This window comes from Oncorhynchus kisutch, linkage group LG6, assembly GCF_002021735.2.
Source record: "Oncorhynchus kisutch isolate 150728-3 linkage group LG6, Okis_V2, whole genome shotgun sequence".
Taxonomy (NCBI): domain Eukaryota; kingdom Metazoa; phylum Chordata; class Actinopteri; order Salmoniformes; family Salmonidae; genus Oncorhynchus; species Oncorhynchus kisutch.
In genome coordinates this window covers 42,807,424-42,824,435 of record NC_034179.2, presented here as the reverse complement: position 1 = coordinate 42,824,435, position 17,012 = coordinate 42,807,424, and the positions used below count along the sequence as shown (strand labels likewise).

General features: G+C 43.1%; 1 protein-coding gene across 2 annotated transcripts in view; it reads right to left on the bottom strand.

The window, feature by feature from the left end:
* Positions 1-17,012, bottom strand: part of LOC109892870 (homeobox protein PKNOX2) — an 88,257-nt gene that overhangs the window by 13,085 nt on the left and 58,160 nt on the right. For both annotated transcript variants that reach the window (XM_020485712.2, XM_020485713.2), the window contains exons 4-5: positions 16,537-16,673; positions 198-369 (exon numbers count right to left, since the gene is read on the bottom strand). In XM_020485712.2, coding sequence (XP_020341301.1) covers positions 198-369; positions 16,537-16,673 — 309 coding nt within the window. The remainder of the gene's footprint in view (positions 1-197; positions 370-16,536; positions 16,674-17,012) is intronic.

Sequence of the window (17,012 nt, the reverse complement as noted above, 5' to 3'; positions counted from 1 at the left end):
AATAAAGCGTATGTGAAAGGGATAAGTAATGACTTCCTCTACCAGTAGAGGAAGCAAGTCATCCTCAACATTAGTAAGCTATGTTAGACTGTTGAGATACTTCTTCAACCTGAGGAAGCCGTTAAGACTATTGAGGTGCCTCCTCAATGAAGAAGTCATGCTAGACTATTGAGATGCCCCCCAGGCAGTGTACTAACCAGGTTGTCCAGGTCGGGGTCCTCGCTGAAGAATGGCTTGTGGTCCTGCTCCTGCTGATGCACAAAGTTCTCGATGTCCACATCGAAGCTGGCAGAGGTGATGCACTCAGAGCCCTGGGTGGCCTGCTCACACTTCTCAAACAGCAGGGCCAGCAGTGGGAATAGGGGATGTCTGGAAGGATAGGAGAATACAGGAAGTAGTTAGAGTTTATAACTGCTCTAGCTGTATCTTGATTGCCATATAAGAAGTAGTTCCAGGTGCAAAGATTTTTTTTTAAACTGTTTGAGAAGAGGAAATGTTGTTTGTTATGCATACTGCTCTCGCTGTATCGGTATTTGTGGTATGTGTATCATGTTTACAGTCTGAGGTTGACAATGCTCCGTTTAAATGCAATGTTCCTGAGTTCTCTGAAACCACATTCACAGTAAAGGCTCAACTCCGAAATTACCATTAAATGGGAAGACTGAAGTTTGAAGTTTTGTTGTGCATTGTGTTTGTGATACAGTATTGTTGTACTGCAACAATTTTCTGTCTTGCACCCAGGAAGCGCATAAGCAAGTTAACTTGATTGTTAACTCCACTGACAAATGCAACAGACAAAGCAAACAGTACGACACTGAGATGATCTACTGCACACCCAGTCGCCAAGCTCAGTAAAGGTGCAGGAGTAATCCGCTGGGCACACACTGGTTGAATAAACGTTGTCAATGAAATGACGTGGAACCAACGTGGAATAAATGTTGAATTGATTTCTGTGCCAAGTGGGAAATGCATATGATTGAGTGAAAACGGAGCCTCCACACACTTCAATCAGATGCAATTAAAACGCTGAAATTGCGTCTGATTGAAGTGCACGCAAACTCCTTTTTCACCTCCTGACAAGCAAAACAAAATAATGAACAAACTGTTTGACGCAACCTCGTATCACTGTGTTATCAATAGTTTGGATTAGTGTTGCAAAAGTCCCAAAAAATCTTGCTTATTCCCTTCTGATTCTGTAAATCTTCAAACCATGAATTCTGAAAACCTGGGGCTTTTGGGAGAGTTCTTGGAATTTCACAACCCTAGTTTGGGATAGTTTTCTCATATTCCCTAGGACATTTAGTTCTGGTATGAATCAATATGAAGATGACGTTAAGTAGTGATGATATGGTCCATTGCGATAACAGTGAATGTCACCTACATTGTTACCATCTGTCTTTTATGGCAAATGTCACAAAGGTCAGACCACTCAGTAATATGGTTCAATGATCCATCTGCAAATCCCCCTCTGTTTAATATAGTAGCTCCAACTTCTGCAACTCAGGCAATAATGCCTGTTCAATGTTAAGGAGAGAATATACAGTATATCAATGAGTATCAATGTTTTGTCAGAATTCAGAGTTGGACAAAGTTTATGGATACTTGCGTAGAATTAACTGGACAAGACTAAAACAGAGAACAATAGCAAATCAAATAGAATAGAAGATAAAAACATCTTAATCACTCCTTAATAATCATACAAATGCCAGGAAAAAGCCTTTGAATGTGCAAAACTATTCAAACACTAAGAAGCACTTCATCAAGCACACTATAGTACCAATAACCTTTATAGCTTTGCGTATTTCATGTTGTAAAACCCAAAATAGCAGAGGCACCTCATAACATGAAACGACATGACAATTAATTAAAATCTCCCCCAAAAACATGACCTCCCTGCATCCGTCTCTGTACTAAAGTGGTGTGCGTGTGTTTGTGTGTGTGCGTTGGTCTGTGCCTACGTGTAAGCATGCATACATCCATCCATCTGCGAACGTGCACGCGTGTGTGTGTGTATATGTGGCGTGAGAGAGTAGGTAGGTAGGGGGGAAGTGGGCATGCAGCACACAGGGCTACTCTAGGATGCTGGGAGAGTGGGCCCCTGCTCTGGCTCTAACCCATGGCTCGCAGCCTTTAATAGCCCACTATATTAGACTCTAATCTGCCTGATCCCAATTTAATGCGGCTCCCTCGGCCAGACGTGAGACGAATACTAAACAGGCGGCCATGCGCAGAGCGCTGAGCTGCAGTCCCCCCGGCCTCATTCACGGGGCGTGCGAGAGAGCGAGAGAGAGAGAGAGAGGGGTTCGCTATAAGTGCCAACTACTTCCTCCCTCTGAAACCGCACACAGAGGAAGGGGATGAAGGAAAGAGAAGATAGAGGATAGGAGTGGAGGGGGGGGGGGGCAAGGTAGAGGGGCTGGCTGCAAAGGGGTAATATGTTCATCGTGGCTTGTTTTTCAGGTCCTATGCTATGGCAGGTGTTCAATTATTTAACTTGTTGGTGATCTAACGCACAGTTCAGACGACCAACTTATGGTGAGTGGAACTGAATAGAAATTAAGAGCGGGCTGGCACGGTTGAGAGCTTTTCATGACATACTGATTGTTTTCATACAACCGATCTCAACACTACAGTTGGTTTTGGGTCGAATTCAGGCATAACGGCGACCTCTTCTGTGCTAAAGAAACGACAAAGTTTATTGCACTAAAAAGGTAAAGACCAATCGCATACCTGTGCAGCGCAGACGTTAATGTTTGAAACTGAATATGATCGGTTTACGGTGTCGCGGTTAACGGTATCTTCAGATTTCAAAACTCCCTTTAACTAAGGAATCACAAAGCGTCTTCTCATCCCTAAAATAAACCATGCGGTATGTTAGCGATGGCGATATTACTGTGCAGAGCAAACGTTCTATTTTCTCCCGAGATTGCAAAGTAATTCATATGTTGATGTAGTGCCCATCCGTTATGAACGCTTCAACCTCTGTGTTGAGAAGTCATGTTTTTACCGTCAATTGCTGGTTCAAAGAGCACCAAAAACTATACTAACCATGAATATAAGCCTTTTAGCATTTCTGCCACCACAGAAACAGACCCTGGGTCTGTTCTAACACGTCTACATGTGAATCGAAGGGGGAATACTCTTTTCACGCCATTCTGGTTGGTGGGCGTAGATTTCAGTGGAATCCACACAGTATCCTAGATTTCAGTGGAATCCACACAGTATCGAGTTCAAGCCAATAATTCGCTCATGTTCGGATCGTGGAATCTTTTTAACACACTGCTAAGCCATAAAGTAGAGTTTGGCTAAACTTAACTACAGTAATGGATGTTACAGTTTGATCAGGGAGCCCCAAAGATGAAGTAAACAAATGTAAATCGCTGAATTCACATTTATGTTTGCTATTTCATGCAGTCACAGAATAGAAAGAAGCTAAACAACAAAAAAAATTGCATTGTTTGAAGTTGAGAGATATCACTCACGCAAAGTAACGAGACTGGTTGTGTGAGTATGCCTCCAGGATAATATTCTAAAGTTGGTCTCAGAACCCCAAGAAATGAATAAGATTTTTTTTAAATCCTTCCGATTAGCAGTTTTTAATGAAGCCAGCAATGCAAATAATTCCTCTCAGCGATTGACAGGTATTATTGCATGTTGACTAACCAATCGCAGTGAAATTGGATTAAATCTCACCTACATTGTTACCTTCTGTCTTTTATGGCCACACACATCAGTTTTCTATATTTCATTCAGGTAAATTTAGTAGATTGACATTGTTTGTTGGCTAGCAAATAGGGACCGCTGTTTTGGCATCAAATGAAGATAGATAGAGAGGTGATTCCGAGTGGTGCAGCGGTCTAAGTCACTGCATCTCAATGCAAGAGGTGTCATTTCAGTCCTTGGTTTGAATCCAGGCTGTATCACATCCGATTGGGATTGGGAGTCCCATAGGGTGGCGCACAATTGGCCCAGCATAGTCCAGGTTTGGCCGGGGTAGGCTGTCATTGTAAATAATAATTTGTTCTGACTTGCCTAGGTAAATAAAAACATGAATTCGGAGAATGGGGTATAATTTATAGCGACCAAAGTAAGTTGTACTTCAAAAAACCAAGGCACTCTTGTGGAAAAGTTAAAAAGCCTTTATTTTAGTGGCTATTGAATAGTAAAAAATAAATAAATAAATACACCAACACGTTGCGGCTCACAGGCCTTCTTCAGGGAACACAGCAGTGACAGGTGAAATGAATGACCAGAAATGAAAGGGGAGTGGAGAATATTAACCAATAGATGAAGAGGAAATTAAGCAAAAGTATGCACTAATATGAAAGTGCATTTGTAAACTATAAGTATTAACCCACCATAGTTTAAGTTATGAATGAGGTCCCAGGCGGAGGGTTTCCAGTTGAAAGTGCATGTGCATCGGACAGTCCTTGAGCTTTGAAAACCACGGCCACTGTAATGTATACCACCGCCCACGGAGTGAAAAAGAGTTTGTCCCAATCCGAGGCCATGATTGTGCTTCCGTTGTGGGTGTTGTAGAGAAGCAACCTTTATTTGCATGCAATTAACATATATCAATATGCATGACCATTTCTCCCGACTCTGGAAGAACTGCTCTGGCGCGCTGTATGAAACAGAGGTGTGCTTAACCCATTCCAGGCCCAAAGAGCAAACTATTGTCAAAGGTCTGACGGGGTGAACTACCACTGCATGGTTTCAGAAAGCACTCTATCCACGCTATTCCAAAGAGAACGTGGCGTAATTTTTAGTTTGGTGAGGCGATGGAGCGATGAACTAGGGCTAAGATATCTAAGTGTTATAGACAGTCATTGTCTTATGAGAGTAAAAATTGGTCCAACTATTGAACTAATCTAAAATGAAAACCCAGATAAATATAGGAATTTATCATGTTATTGATTCCAATAGAAATGTTTGTTCCCCCTTCCTCAGTAGTGCTTTCTGTAAACACAGACAGGCGCACACGCACACGCACACGCACATGCACACGCACACGCACACACACACACACACACACACACACACACACACACACACACACACACACACACACACACACACACACACACACACACACAACTGATGTAATGGAGATATGATGCCGTGGGGCTTCTTCTCATAACCCTGGGGCATTATGGGTACACATTAGGTTTTATTGGCCGCCTGGCCCACACCTACAACACCACAGTAAGAGAAAAACGGTTCTTCTCCACAATGGGTCTGGATTTGCATCCCTTGCTGACAATCCATAGAATGCGAACATATTGTGACCATTCTGATTGGTCCCAGAATCTGATGGGTTGGGCCAGAGCTGGCCTACATGATCAACTTTGATACTCTGATTTGTTAGAGATGATCCAATCGCTGATTAATTTGTTTTGTACGACACCCCTCATTTTGTCACACAAACAACTTCTAGGATGGCAGTTCCAGACTGAATGTATGTAGCAATTGATAGAGCAGCGGAATTCAATTCAGGGTGAGTTGTCAGGCAAATAAACAATAGCAGTAATGACACAATTTAATCCTTATTTTAGATGGAGTTATTAAATGGTAAGGCTCCAGGCACATAACAGTCATGGACCTTTTGCCTGGTTTAGGATATTTTTCCTGGTTTTGGACTTTTTACATGGTTCTACGCTCAATCAGCTGCTCAGGTCGGTGCAAATAAATGTAGGCCTACCAAGTAATAAACATGAAAATATTTTCTCAGTTCTATTGAATAATGTGTCACATTTTGTTTCCCTTGATTTAATAGTCACTATTTTGGTACTTCTGTATGCCTTAACCCAAGCTGTGCAAATTGGGAGTATTTCATTTCTTATACTCATAGCTTGAATGGAGGCTACACAGTTTCATGCTTAGGAAACAGACAGTGGTAGATCAGTGAGTGGATCGGACTTCGGTGAATGCTGTATAAGTCTTTCTGATACTAAGGCTGTCCTAATATGGACACCATTTAGCCCCACATCGAGGACACCAAAAAAACAGCCAGTCTCTATCTGCAGTGCGACGGAATGGAGACGGCCGACGGGGGGATCGTTACCCGGGCCATAAAAGAGCCATTTAAAGGACGGAGGGAGTGAGCGTGGAGTCAGTCAGCACAAAATCTCTCCTCCTGCACCAACCGAGCCACGACAAAAACACCCCACCGAAACGGTCCTCCATGAATCACACTCGCACGATACGTGTTCACTTAAACATTAAGGTTGGGGAATGGTTATGAAAAACCTACCCTTTATCTGCAGTATCATACGTGAATCAAAGGCATGGGGGTGCATCTGAAATGGCACTCAATTGACTATATTGGCACCCTATTCACTATATAGTGGTCCAAAGTGGTGCACATAGGAAATAGGGTGCCGTATCGAACGCATCCATGGTGTGATACTAATTGCGTACGTGTTTGTGGCCTTGCTGTCATTAGCAAGGGTGTGTGCCTTCTGAGTTTCTATACCTTGGCTTATCGATCTGTACTTATAATTGTGGGGACTTATTTATGCCTAAGGTCATTTTTCATTCCTCTCTCCATATACAATGGAAGTAAATCTGTAAGCAGAAATACCTGTAGTACCTGTGGTAGAAACAAACACTTCAGAAAAACCATGTAAAATTAAAGTATTTCCGTAATTGGACAAAAGGTGCCGCCCCTAAAGAGCAACCATGTTTTGCTATTCCAATTTTGTTCTCTGCCGCTGTTTTTGTTGGGAAGCTTTTGGCAACCCACCCAGGGGGTGAAGAAGGTTAGAGGAGGGGGTGGCTCTATCTGTGTGTTCACCGTGTTTGCCATTCTAATCAGTCCTGCCATATGCCCGGGCGCTTTATTAGGACCCAGTTTGTGGCAGGAATCACGCTGTGTCTGCTCTCGACAAGGCCCTCTCCCCCAGGCTACATGTCTGAAGCACACCCTGTGCAGGGGGCACACATACACATACACGTGCACACACACACACACATGCACGTGCATGTACGCAAACAAGCATGCACACGCATGCAAGAAACACACGCGCACACACGCGCAAGCAGGGACACTCACACACAGTGAGTTTAACGGCAGCCCATCTCTCTGCCTCCTCCTTTTGCTCTTTTACTTCCTTCCTTCTGTCTTGTCCTCCCACCTCCCTTCTGTATTTCTTCCCCCTATTTATTTCTCGGTCTCTCCTATTCTCTATTTTGCTCTCTTTCTTCCCTTGTCCATCCCAGGGGAGAACGACTGAAAGTTCAAGGCCGACCGCGGTACTGCAGGCATTGTTACCAGAAAACAGAATCTCCTAATTTTCCATAGAGAATGGAAAAATGTCGATCTTCGCGGTTAACCTTTGTGTAAATAAAAAAAATGTTTCAAAGACAATCATGTTAACAATAATTGCTTCTAATACACCGATGCATGTTCTATAACTGATTATTTTAAGATCAGAGGAAGAGGAAGTTATAAGGATAATTGAGTTGCTAATGGCAGCCTGCATATCCCGGTCGGCCTTCAACTTGAGATACTCAATGAGAGGGGCAGCACTGAGCTGGCCTGCAACGTCACTTCCTGGAGTAGCACCAACTACACCTGTTATGTCTCCATGAGACGGCACCTTAACCAACTTCATTTGGCTTCAATGTCCTATTGAGTCTTCACATAGGAATGAATGGTGTCACATGATCGATGGCTTACTGATTGGTGCTGATAGAGATGGCAGCTTCGCTTCTAGTCCTTAGGAAACTGTGCAGTATTTAGTTTTTTATGTATTATTTCTTACATTGTTAGCCCAGAAAACCTTAAGTGTTATTACATACAACCGAGAAGATTACAGAGAGACGTCAACTTACCAGCACAACCAGCACTATGCTTTGTCCCAAAGCGGATCATTTGTCTGTGCCTCCCAGGGCATTTGAACTGATTCCAGAGGCCGACCCAAAACACAGCTAGAGGAGAAGGTGCCAGAGCGGTCTTCTAGTGAGGCTTCGGATGCGCACACACCACCCACCGCTTCCGAGTATATTACTCGCTAATGTCCAGTCCCTAGTTAACAAAGTTGATGAAATCCGGGCAAGAGTTGCATTCCAAAGAGATATCCAGGATCGTAACATGCTCTGTTTCACGGAAACATGGCTAGCTGGGGACATGCTGTCGGAGTCCATACAACCAAAGGGATTTTCAGTGCATCGCGCCGACAGGAATAAACATCTCTCTGGTAAGAAGAAGGGTGGGGGTGTATGTTCCATGATTAACGACTCATGGTGTAATTGTAACAACATACAGGAACTCAAGTCCTTTTGTTCACCTGACCTAGAATTCCTCACAATCAAATGCCAACCATATTATCTCCCAAGAGAACTCTCCTCGGTCACAGCCGTGTATATCACCCTGCAAGCGGACACCAAGACAGCCATCAAGGAACTTCACTGGACTTTTTGCAAACTGGAAACCATATATGTTGAGGCTGCAGTTATTGTAGCTGGGTATTTTAACAAAGATAATTTGAGAACAAGGCTACCTAAATTCTATCAGAATATCGATTGCTGTACACAAGTGAGTAACACGCTTGACCATTGTGACTCTAACTTCCACAATCCTACAAGGCCCTCCCCTGCCCTCCTTTTAGAAAATCTGACCATGACTCCATCTTGTTGCTCCCCTCCTATAGGCAGAAACTAAAAAAGGAAGCGCCCGGGCGTAGGTCTATCCAACGCTGGTCTGACCAATCGGATATGTTCATGGTAGCCTCAGATAATAACATTGACGTATATGCTGACTCAGTGAGCATGTTGTACCCACTGTGACCATTAAAAACTTCCCTAACCAGAAACCATGGATTGATGGCAGCATTCGAGCAAAACTGAAAGCACGTACCACCGTATTTAATCATGGCAAGGTGACTGGAAATATGGCTGAATACAAACAGTGTAGTTATTCCCTCTGTAAGGCAATCAAGCAAGCAAAGTGTCAGTATAGAGACAAAGTGGAGTCGCAATTCAAAGGATCAAACACGAGACGTATGTGGCAGGGTCTACAAGACAATCACGAATTACAAAAAGAAACCCAGCCCTGTCGAAGGGCATCGACATCTTGCTTCCAGACAAATTAAACAACTTCTTTGCACGCTTTGAGGAAAATACAGTGCCACTGACGCGGCCCGGTACCAAAGACTGTGGACTCTCCTTCTCCGTGGCCAATGTGAGTAAAACTTTTTACACATGTTAACCCTCGCAAGGCTGCCGGCCCAGACGGCATCCATAGCTGCGTCCTCAGAGCATGCGCAGACCAGCTGGCTGGTGTGTTTGCGAACATATTCAATCAATCCCTATTCCAGACTGCTGTCCCCACATGCTTCAAGATGGCCACTATTGTTCCTGTTCCCAAGAAAGGTAAGGTAACTGAACAAATTACTATCGCCCCGTAGCACTCATATCTGTCATCATGAAGTGCTTTGAGAGACTAGTCAAGGATCATATCACCTCCACCCTAACTGTCACCCTAGACCCACTTCAATTTGCTTACCACCCCAATAGGTCCACAGACGGTACAATCGCTATCACACTGCCCTATCCCATGTGGACAAGAGGAATACCTGTAAGAACGTTGTTCATTGACTACAGCTCTACATTCAACACCATAGTACCCACCAAATTCCTCATTAAGCTTGAGACCCTGGGTCTCGACCCCGCCCTGTGCAACTGGGTCCTGGACTTCCTGACGAGCCGCCCCCAGGTAGTGAATGTAGGAAACACTATCTCCACTCCGCTGATCCTCAACACTTGTGCCCCACAAGGGTGCGTTCTCAGCCCCCTCCTGTACTCCCTGTTCACCCACGACTGCGTGGCCATGCACGCCTCCAACTCAACCATCAAGTTTGCAGACGACACAACAGTGGTAGGCTTGATTACAAACAATGACGAGACAGCCTACAGGGAGGAGGTGAGGGCCCTGGGAGTGCGGTGTCAGCAAAACAAAAGAGATGATCGTGGACTTCAGGAAACAGCAAAGGGAGCACCCCCCTATCCACATCGACGGGACAGCAGTGGAGAAGGTGGAACGTTTTAATCATACATGTACATATCACCGACAAACTGAAATGGTCCACGCACACAGACAGTGTGGTGAAGGCTGAAAAACCTCAGAAGGCTGAAAAAATGTGGTTTGTCACCGAAAACCCTCACTAACTTTTACAGGTGCACAATTGAGAGCATCCTGTCGGGCTGTATCACCGCCTGGTACGGCAACTGCACCGCCTACAACCGCAAGGCTCTTCCCTCCAGGACACCTACTACACCCGATGTCACAGGAAGGCAAAAAAGATCATCAAGGACAATAACCACCCGAGCCACTGCCTGTTCACCCCATTTCCATCCAGAAGGCGAGGTCAGTACAGGTACATCAGATCTCAAGGCCATCAGATTGTTAAATAGCCACCACTAGCACAGAGAGGTGGCTGCCTACCTACAGACTTGATATCTTTGGCCACTTTAATAAATGGAACACTAGTCACTTTAATAATGCCACTTTAAGAATGTTTACATATCACGCATTACTCATCTCATATGTATATACTGTAATGTATACTGTATACTTCACTATCTATTCTTTAATAATTATTGCATCTTAGCCGCTCTGTCACTGCTCACCCATATATTTTATACTTATATATTCTCATCCCATTCCTTTACTAGATTGTGTGTATGAGGATTTTCTGTGGAATCTGTTAGCTATTAGGTTTTGCTGTGGAATTTGTTAGATATTAGGTTTTGTTGTGGAATTCTTACATATTACCTGTTAGATACTGCTGCACTGTCGAATCTAGAAGCATAAGCATTTCACAATAACATCTGCTAACCATCTGTATGTGACCAATACCATTTGATTTGATTTGATTTATCCATTCATATATACAGTCATTGTTGGTCCATCCTCCCTCCATCACCTGCAATGCGGGATAGATGGGCAAAGCCAGCACAGGGTGTAGTGTCTGCGGTATGTGAGATCTGAAGTGTGTGTGCGTGCGTGTGCGCATATCTGCCTGCGTGCTTGTATTCTCTGTCTCTGTCACAGTCCAGTTGTAGAGAGCAAGTGGGCTCATGGGAGACGGAGGCAGATGGGCTGGTGTGTCACCTTCCTATCATCAGAGCGTGACACTTTCATTGATCCAGTTAAGCCAGTGTAATCTTTTCATGTTACTCATTTCAAGTTATAGTTTGTATTCACCATTCAAACTGTCCAGGCCGTTTAAATCTATTCAGTCATATCAGCTGTGGTCGTTAATGTTCCTGTGATTAACATTAACGAAAGATGCTTACTTCCACAAGTAACCAGTTCTCTGTATCCGTAACAATATCAAAGTTAAAATCGCTTGAGAAACTCCCTCACAAATATCCTGCAGCCCTTCCTCTCTCAACCTTCTCAGTCAAGTCAAACGGTGAGGAACCAACCAGAGATCAGACTGACCATGCCAATAAACCACTGGGCTCTGACACAAACACCTTTCAACCAGCCCGCTGAACTCTCGAAGGGAAGCCTTTTTTTTAAGGAACACGGGTGGCTAGCTTTGCGCCATCAAACAGCGCTGGTCGTTAAGGATGGTGGGAGCGGTCAGACGGGAGACAAAATAGCGGTGAGATCTTCACAGCCGTGAAGGTAAACAGACTTTATGGTGCATTTACGGAAGTCTGTGCGCAGACATGCTGCATGCCCCATCCCAGGGCACTGTCAAATTAAAAGCGTTCCCATAGTGTATGATACGGAATGTCTCTGCCTCGCCGCTGCGCCACTTTGCTCTATGGATGCACACACGTGTGTGCTCGCTAACACACAAACACACACACATACCCTCTCATTCCTCGCTTCCCTGTGAATCTGTCCACCCACTGGAGTTCAATAAGTGGCAGCAAACACACACTTCAAATTGCATTTGTCACATGGTGTAGTCTTTGCCATGAAATGCTTACTTACTAGCCCTGTCCCTACAATGTAGAGTTAAAAATTAAGAAAATGAACAAACAAAAATAGAAGAATAGTAACACAATAAATAACAATAACGAGGCTATGTCTCGGGCGGATCAGCATTAGCAGGTTTCAGCCAAGACCCACTACGGCGTAGAGTGACACACAACATACAGGGCTTTGGACTGCAATTTGGGCCCATTTGAAATTGGATGGCAATGATGTCAAAGGTTGAAAATAAAAGTGTTATAGCATGTAACGCTGTTTGCTTTCCATTTTGAGATTGAGGATGTATGACAAATATGGGACTTTTGTGTGAAACCGAATTTTGTCAACCATTCTGTACTGTGCCTTCAGAAAGTATTCATCTCCCTTGACTTATTCCACATTTTGTTGTGTTACAGCCTGAATTCAAAATGGATAAAAAAAATAATAATTGTCACCCATCTACAAACAAATACCCCATAATGACAAAGTGAAAATGTTTGTTTACAACTTTTTGCAAATGTATTGAAAATGAAATCCAGAAATATCTAATTCACATAAGTATTCACACCCCTAAGTCAATACATCTTAGAATCACCTTTGGGGTAAGTCTCTAAGAGCTTTGCACACCTGGATTGTACAATATTTGCACATTATTATTCAAAAAATTCTTCAAGCTCTGTAAAGTTGATTGTTGATCATTGCTATTCAACCATTTTCAAGTTTTGCCATCGATGTTCAAGCCGACTTAAGTCTGTCGTCTTGGTAAGCAATTCTGGTGTATATTTGGCCTTGTGTTTTATATTAGCTTCCTGCTGAAATATTAATTTGTCTCCCAATGTCTGTTGGAAAGCAGATTAGCTGATTAGCAGATTAGTGATTAGCTCTATTCTGTTTCTTTTTATCCTAAATAAAACTCCCAGCCACCACCATGTTTGAAAAATATTGATGAGTGGTGCTCATTGATGTGTTGTGTTGGATTTGCCCCAAACATAACACTTTGTATTCAGGACATAAAGTTAATTTCTTTGCCAGTTTGTTTGCAGTTTTACTTTATTGCCTTATTGTAAACAGGTATTTTGTACAGACTTGCTTCTTTTCACTCTGTTTTTATTCTGTACAGGCTTCCTTCTTTTCACTCTGTCATTTAGGTTAGTGTTGTGGAGTAGCTACAATGTTGTTGATCCATCCTCAGTTTTTCCTATCACAGCCATTAAACTGTAACTGTTTTAAAGTCACCATTGGCCTTGTAATGGGAATTGTAATGTTTGTGCTTTTCTTATAACTAATTTCTGTGTTTCATTCATGTGCTGTTCTAATAAACAATTTCTGTGTTCATGCAAGTGACTGACTTAATGAATCCTCACTTATCAGTATCTACAATTTGGAAGCACGCCCAGACCTTGTTTTGAGAACGAATTAATTTCTCAGTTTTAAGGTCTCAGCATAGAGAGAAGAAGCCTCGTGAGGTATTGGTCTGTGACATGTTATGAACCAGTATTGGTCAGTCACATGAATGAAACAAAATGTTAATGATTAATTAATTATGCTAAATCATGCAAATATAACTTGTCTGTGTATAGCCATATATAAGACAACTGCTGGTACTTCCCAGGGGGAGCTCCTGATTGACATGTGTACTATGGTGCATTGAGTTGGTTGGAACCTCTCCAGCGCACTGACAAATAAAGGATGATTAATTTAAGATTGACTTTGAGTGTCCCTGTGTAAGAATTTCCATGACAGCCTCATGGTGAAATCCCTGAGCAGTTTCCTTCCTCTCCGACAACTGAGTTAGGAAGGACGCACGTATCTTTGTAGTGACTGGGTGTATTGATACACCATCCTTAAGGGTAATTAACAACTTCACCATGCTCAAAGGGATATTCATTGTCTGCTTTTTTAAATTTTTACCTATCTATCAATAGGTGGACTTCTTTGAGAGGCATTGGAAAACCTCCCTGGTCTTTGTGGTTGAATCTGTATTTGAAATTCACTGCTCAACTGCTCGACCTTAAAGATAATTGTATGTGTGGGGTACAGAGATGAGGTAGTCAGTCAAAAATCTTGTTAGACACTATTATTGCACAAAGAGTGAGTCCATGCAACTTATTATATGACCTGTGAAGCACATTTTTACTCCTGAACTTTCAGACTTGCCATAACACCATAATACTTATTGACTCAAGAAATTTCAGCTTTTCATTTTTTATTAATTTGTAAGATTTTCAAAAAACATAATTCCACTTTGACATTATGGGGTCTTGTCCACAAAATGTGGAAAAGCACTGTAGATTTCAAGTTCACTGCATGTATTTGAACTTCTTAATGTACAGAACATTTTCTCAATATACCCACCCATGAAGGCGGAAATAGTTGCCACATTGATTCTGTGAGATACTGTGTGTTCCTGTTGTCCTTGTGAAACAAGCAAACAAACAGTTCATCTAAGTTTTACTATTGTTTTACATATCAAAACAAAGTAGCTAAAATCTCCCCAACCAACATTTCCCTTACAAAGACGAACACAACAAATAAAAAATATGACTCTCGTTCAGCCTCCATCAGTTGGGCATAGTGGAGCGACCTCTGGAAAACAGACCGCCTGCTAGCTCGCTAATAAGACAAGCCCAATCTAGCGCTTCTTCATCGGGAGCTTCGTAACTCGTTAGGCTAATTACAGCTATCACAAGTTGATTCCGCCTGTAATAATTAAGCGAGGACTCGTCAAAGAGAATCGAGGAGCTAGACAGGTTCTCCGCGCACAACAAACTCACTATCCAGGCCATTAGCGAAAAGAACTGACGTGTGCACAAACATTAATAAGGGAGAGATGCTGCAAACTTCCTGGATAAATTACAGGGATGCTAATTCAAACTCTGGTATCACTTTGAAAACTTTCCAACCCCCAAATGGCGGCGGAGAATTGGAACAGTGCGGAACAGGGGAGGAGCATCTTTTTTTGGATTGAGAATGTACAGTATAAGTTTCCCTTGCATCTTTGACAGTAGTGGGAGGGAGTCGAGACAATGGCTTTGGAGGCTACATTTGACTCATTGAACACATGCTTTAAAGTTGCATATCAAGTTGCGTATCTTTTATTAATTATAGCACAGCATTTTGTCATCAAGGCCATCCAAATAAAAAAACAAGCATTCTGTCTTTAATCCAAGAAGGTTTCCAACATGTGTTCATCAATTGGCACAAACAGAATATGTTCATTTCTGATTTGATTTAACCCACAATATATCTGTCGAGTTAGCTTTTGTCATTGCAGCAGCATGTGTTGTGTGTTGTGCTGCCGCATGGTGTGAGCACACTACAGGAGATGATCAATAAAGTGGGAGACAGGAAGCTGTCTCCTCCGCCTGTGGATGTTTAGAATGTTGTAAGGACATTTGGAAGTGTCAAAGAGGAAGAAAAGGCAACGTTTTGAAGCCCCTTTTTGCTTTCAGTTTCATATCCTTCAAGTGGTAGGGTTAGCGGTCTGTATGTGTGTGTGTGTGTGTGTGTATGTGTGCATGAATATACTGTACATACGTTTGTGTGTGTGTGTGTGTGTGAGTTCACGTGTGCGTGAGCATGGCTGCGAGCCCGCCTGTGAGTGTGTTTTCAGGAGGGACTATAATGAGTGAACAGGCAGCGTGGGCCTGGGGCTGAGTGTCTTTTCCAGTGCCCACAGCCCCTCTCAGGCTGGCTGCTCACATCAAAGAGAAGCCTTGTATCTCAGAGGAGCTTAGAAATTCTGCCCCAGGCTTGGCGAGGCCTTCACAGCACTCGCCTAAGGGGCCTGAGCCGGCCAACCATGGGGCCAAGAGCACACTCAGACAAGAGCAGTGGATAACCACACTAGGGGAGAGCCAAGGAGCCAGGGCAGTGAGCCGAACAAAGAGCATGCAGTGTCATCATAGAGTTTGCTGAAGACGGTATTGGGGAGATGATTTCTCATTGGGAGATTGCTGAACATATTACACATTTCTGTGTTCTGTGAATAATTTTCTTCATTAACAGATAATAAAAGCCCATTATGAAAGTACATTAATATTCAAGTGATGAGTTGGGAGAGGAGGATGTTTTTCAAAATGTATGTTTAGTTTTCAGTTGGCAGCAACTGTCTATTCACTTAATTACTCTTACAAGGATTTCCTAATTGTGATACTGCACTTGAAAAGATCATTCCTTACACATTATGTACCACACAATAGGTTACACAAAACCCAGTGCCCTGGAGAAAATACAGAAAACCAACCATCATCGTGCTCAATCTTACCTTAGCATTGGGTGTGTGTGTGTGTGTGTGTGTGTGTGTGTGTGTGTGTGTGTGTGTGTGTGTGTGTGTGTGTGTGTGTGTGTGTGTGTGTGTGTGTGTGTGTGTGTGTGTGTGTGTGTGTGTGTGTGTGTGTGTGTGTGTGTGTGTGTTTGTGTGTGCGTCCATGCAGGAGTGGGTGCGTGCGTCTGTTTGATTCTCAAAATCTCCTCAAGGGAGTTTTGCCTTACCACTTTTTGGAGAGCTTAGTTTGAATTAACTAACAGAGAGAATTTACAGTATATAGCACAGAAAATGTACAGTATATTGCACAAATGTATGCTTTGAGACCACATCTTACCTGTAAACGGCCCGCTTATCTGACTCCAGCTGGGCCTGGGGGTCAAGTGTCACATTGATGGGGCTATTCCCAGTTTCTGAGGATGCTGAGATGTGGACCTGTTGGGCCTTGGAGTTCTGTTGGGTGGTGCCCGTCATCTGAGGGCAGAGCAAACAGAACCACAGTGAACTTCAATACATAGAACAGTAGGCCTGGTCCCAGATCTGTCTGTGCATTAGCTAACTCAGAACCACAGTTAACTGCATAGACTGGTAGCCTGGTCCCAGATCTGTTCATGCAATCAGAACCACAGTCAACTACATACACTGGTAGCCTGGTCCCAGATCTGTATGTGCATTAGCCCTCTTCTGGCTGGGCTTTCTACTTAGAAAACTGGTTTTGTGTTCCACTATCTCATCTCTAGCAGGCACACACACACACATTATCAGATACTGTGAACTACATGAGAGTGGATAGACCACCAGCTTGAACTTTCC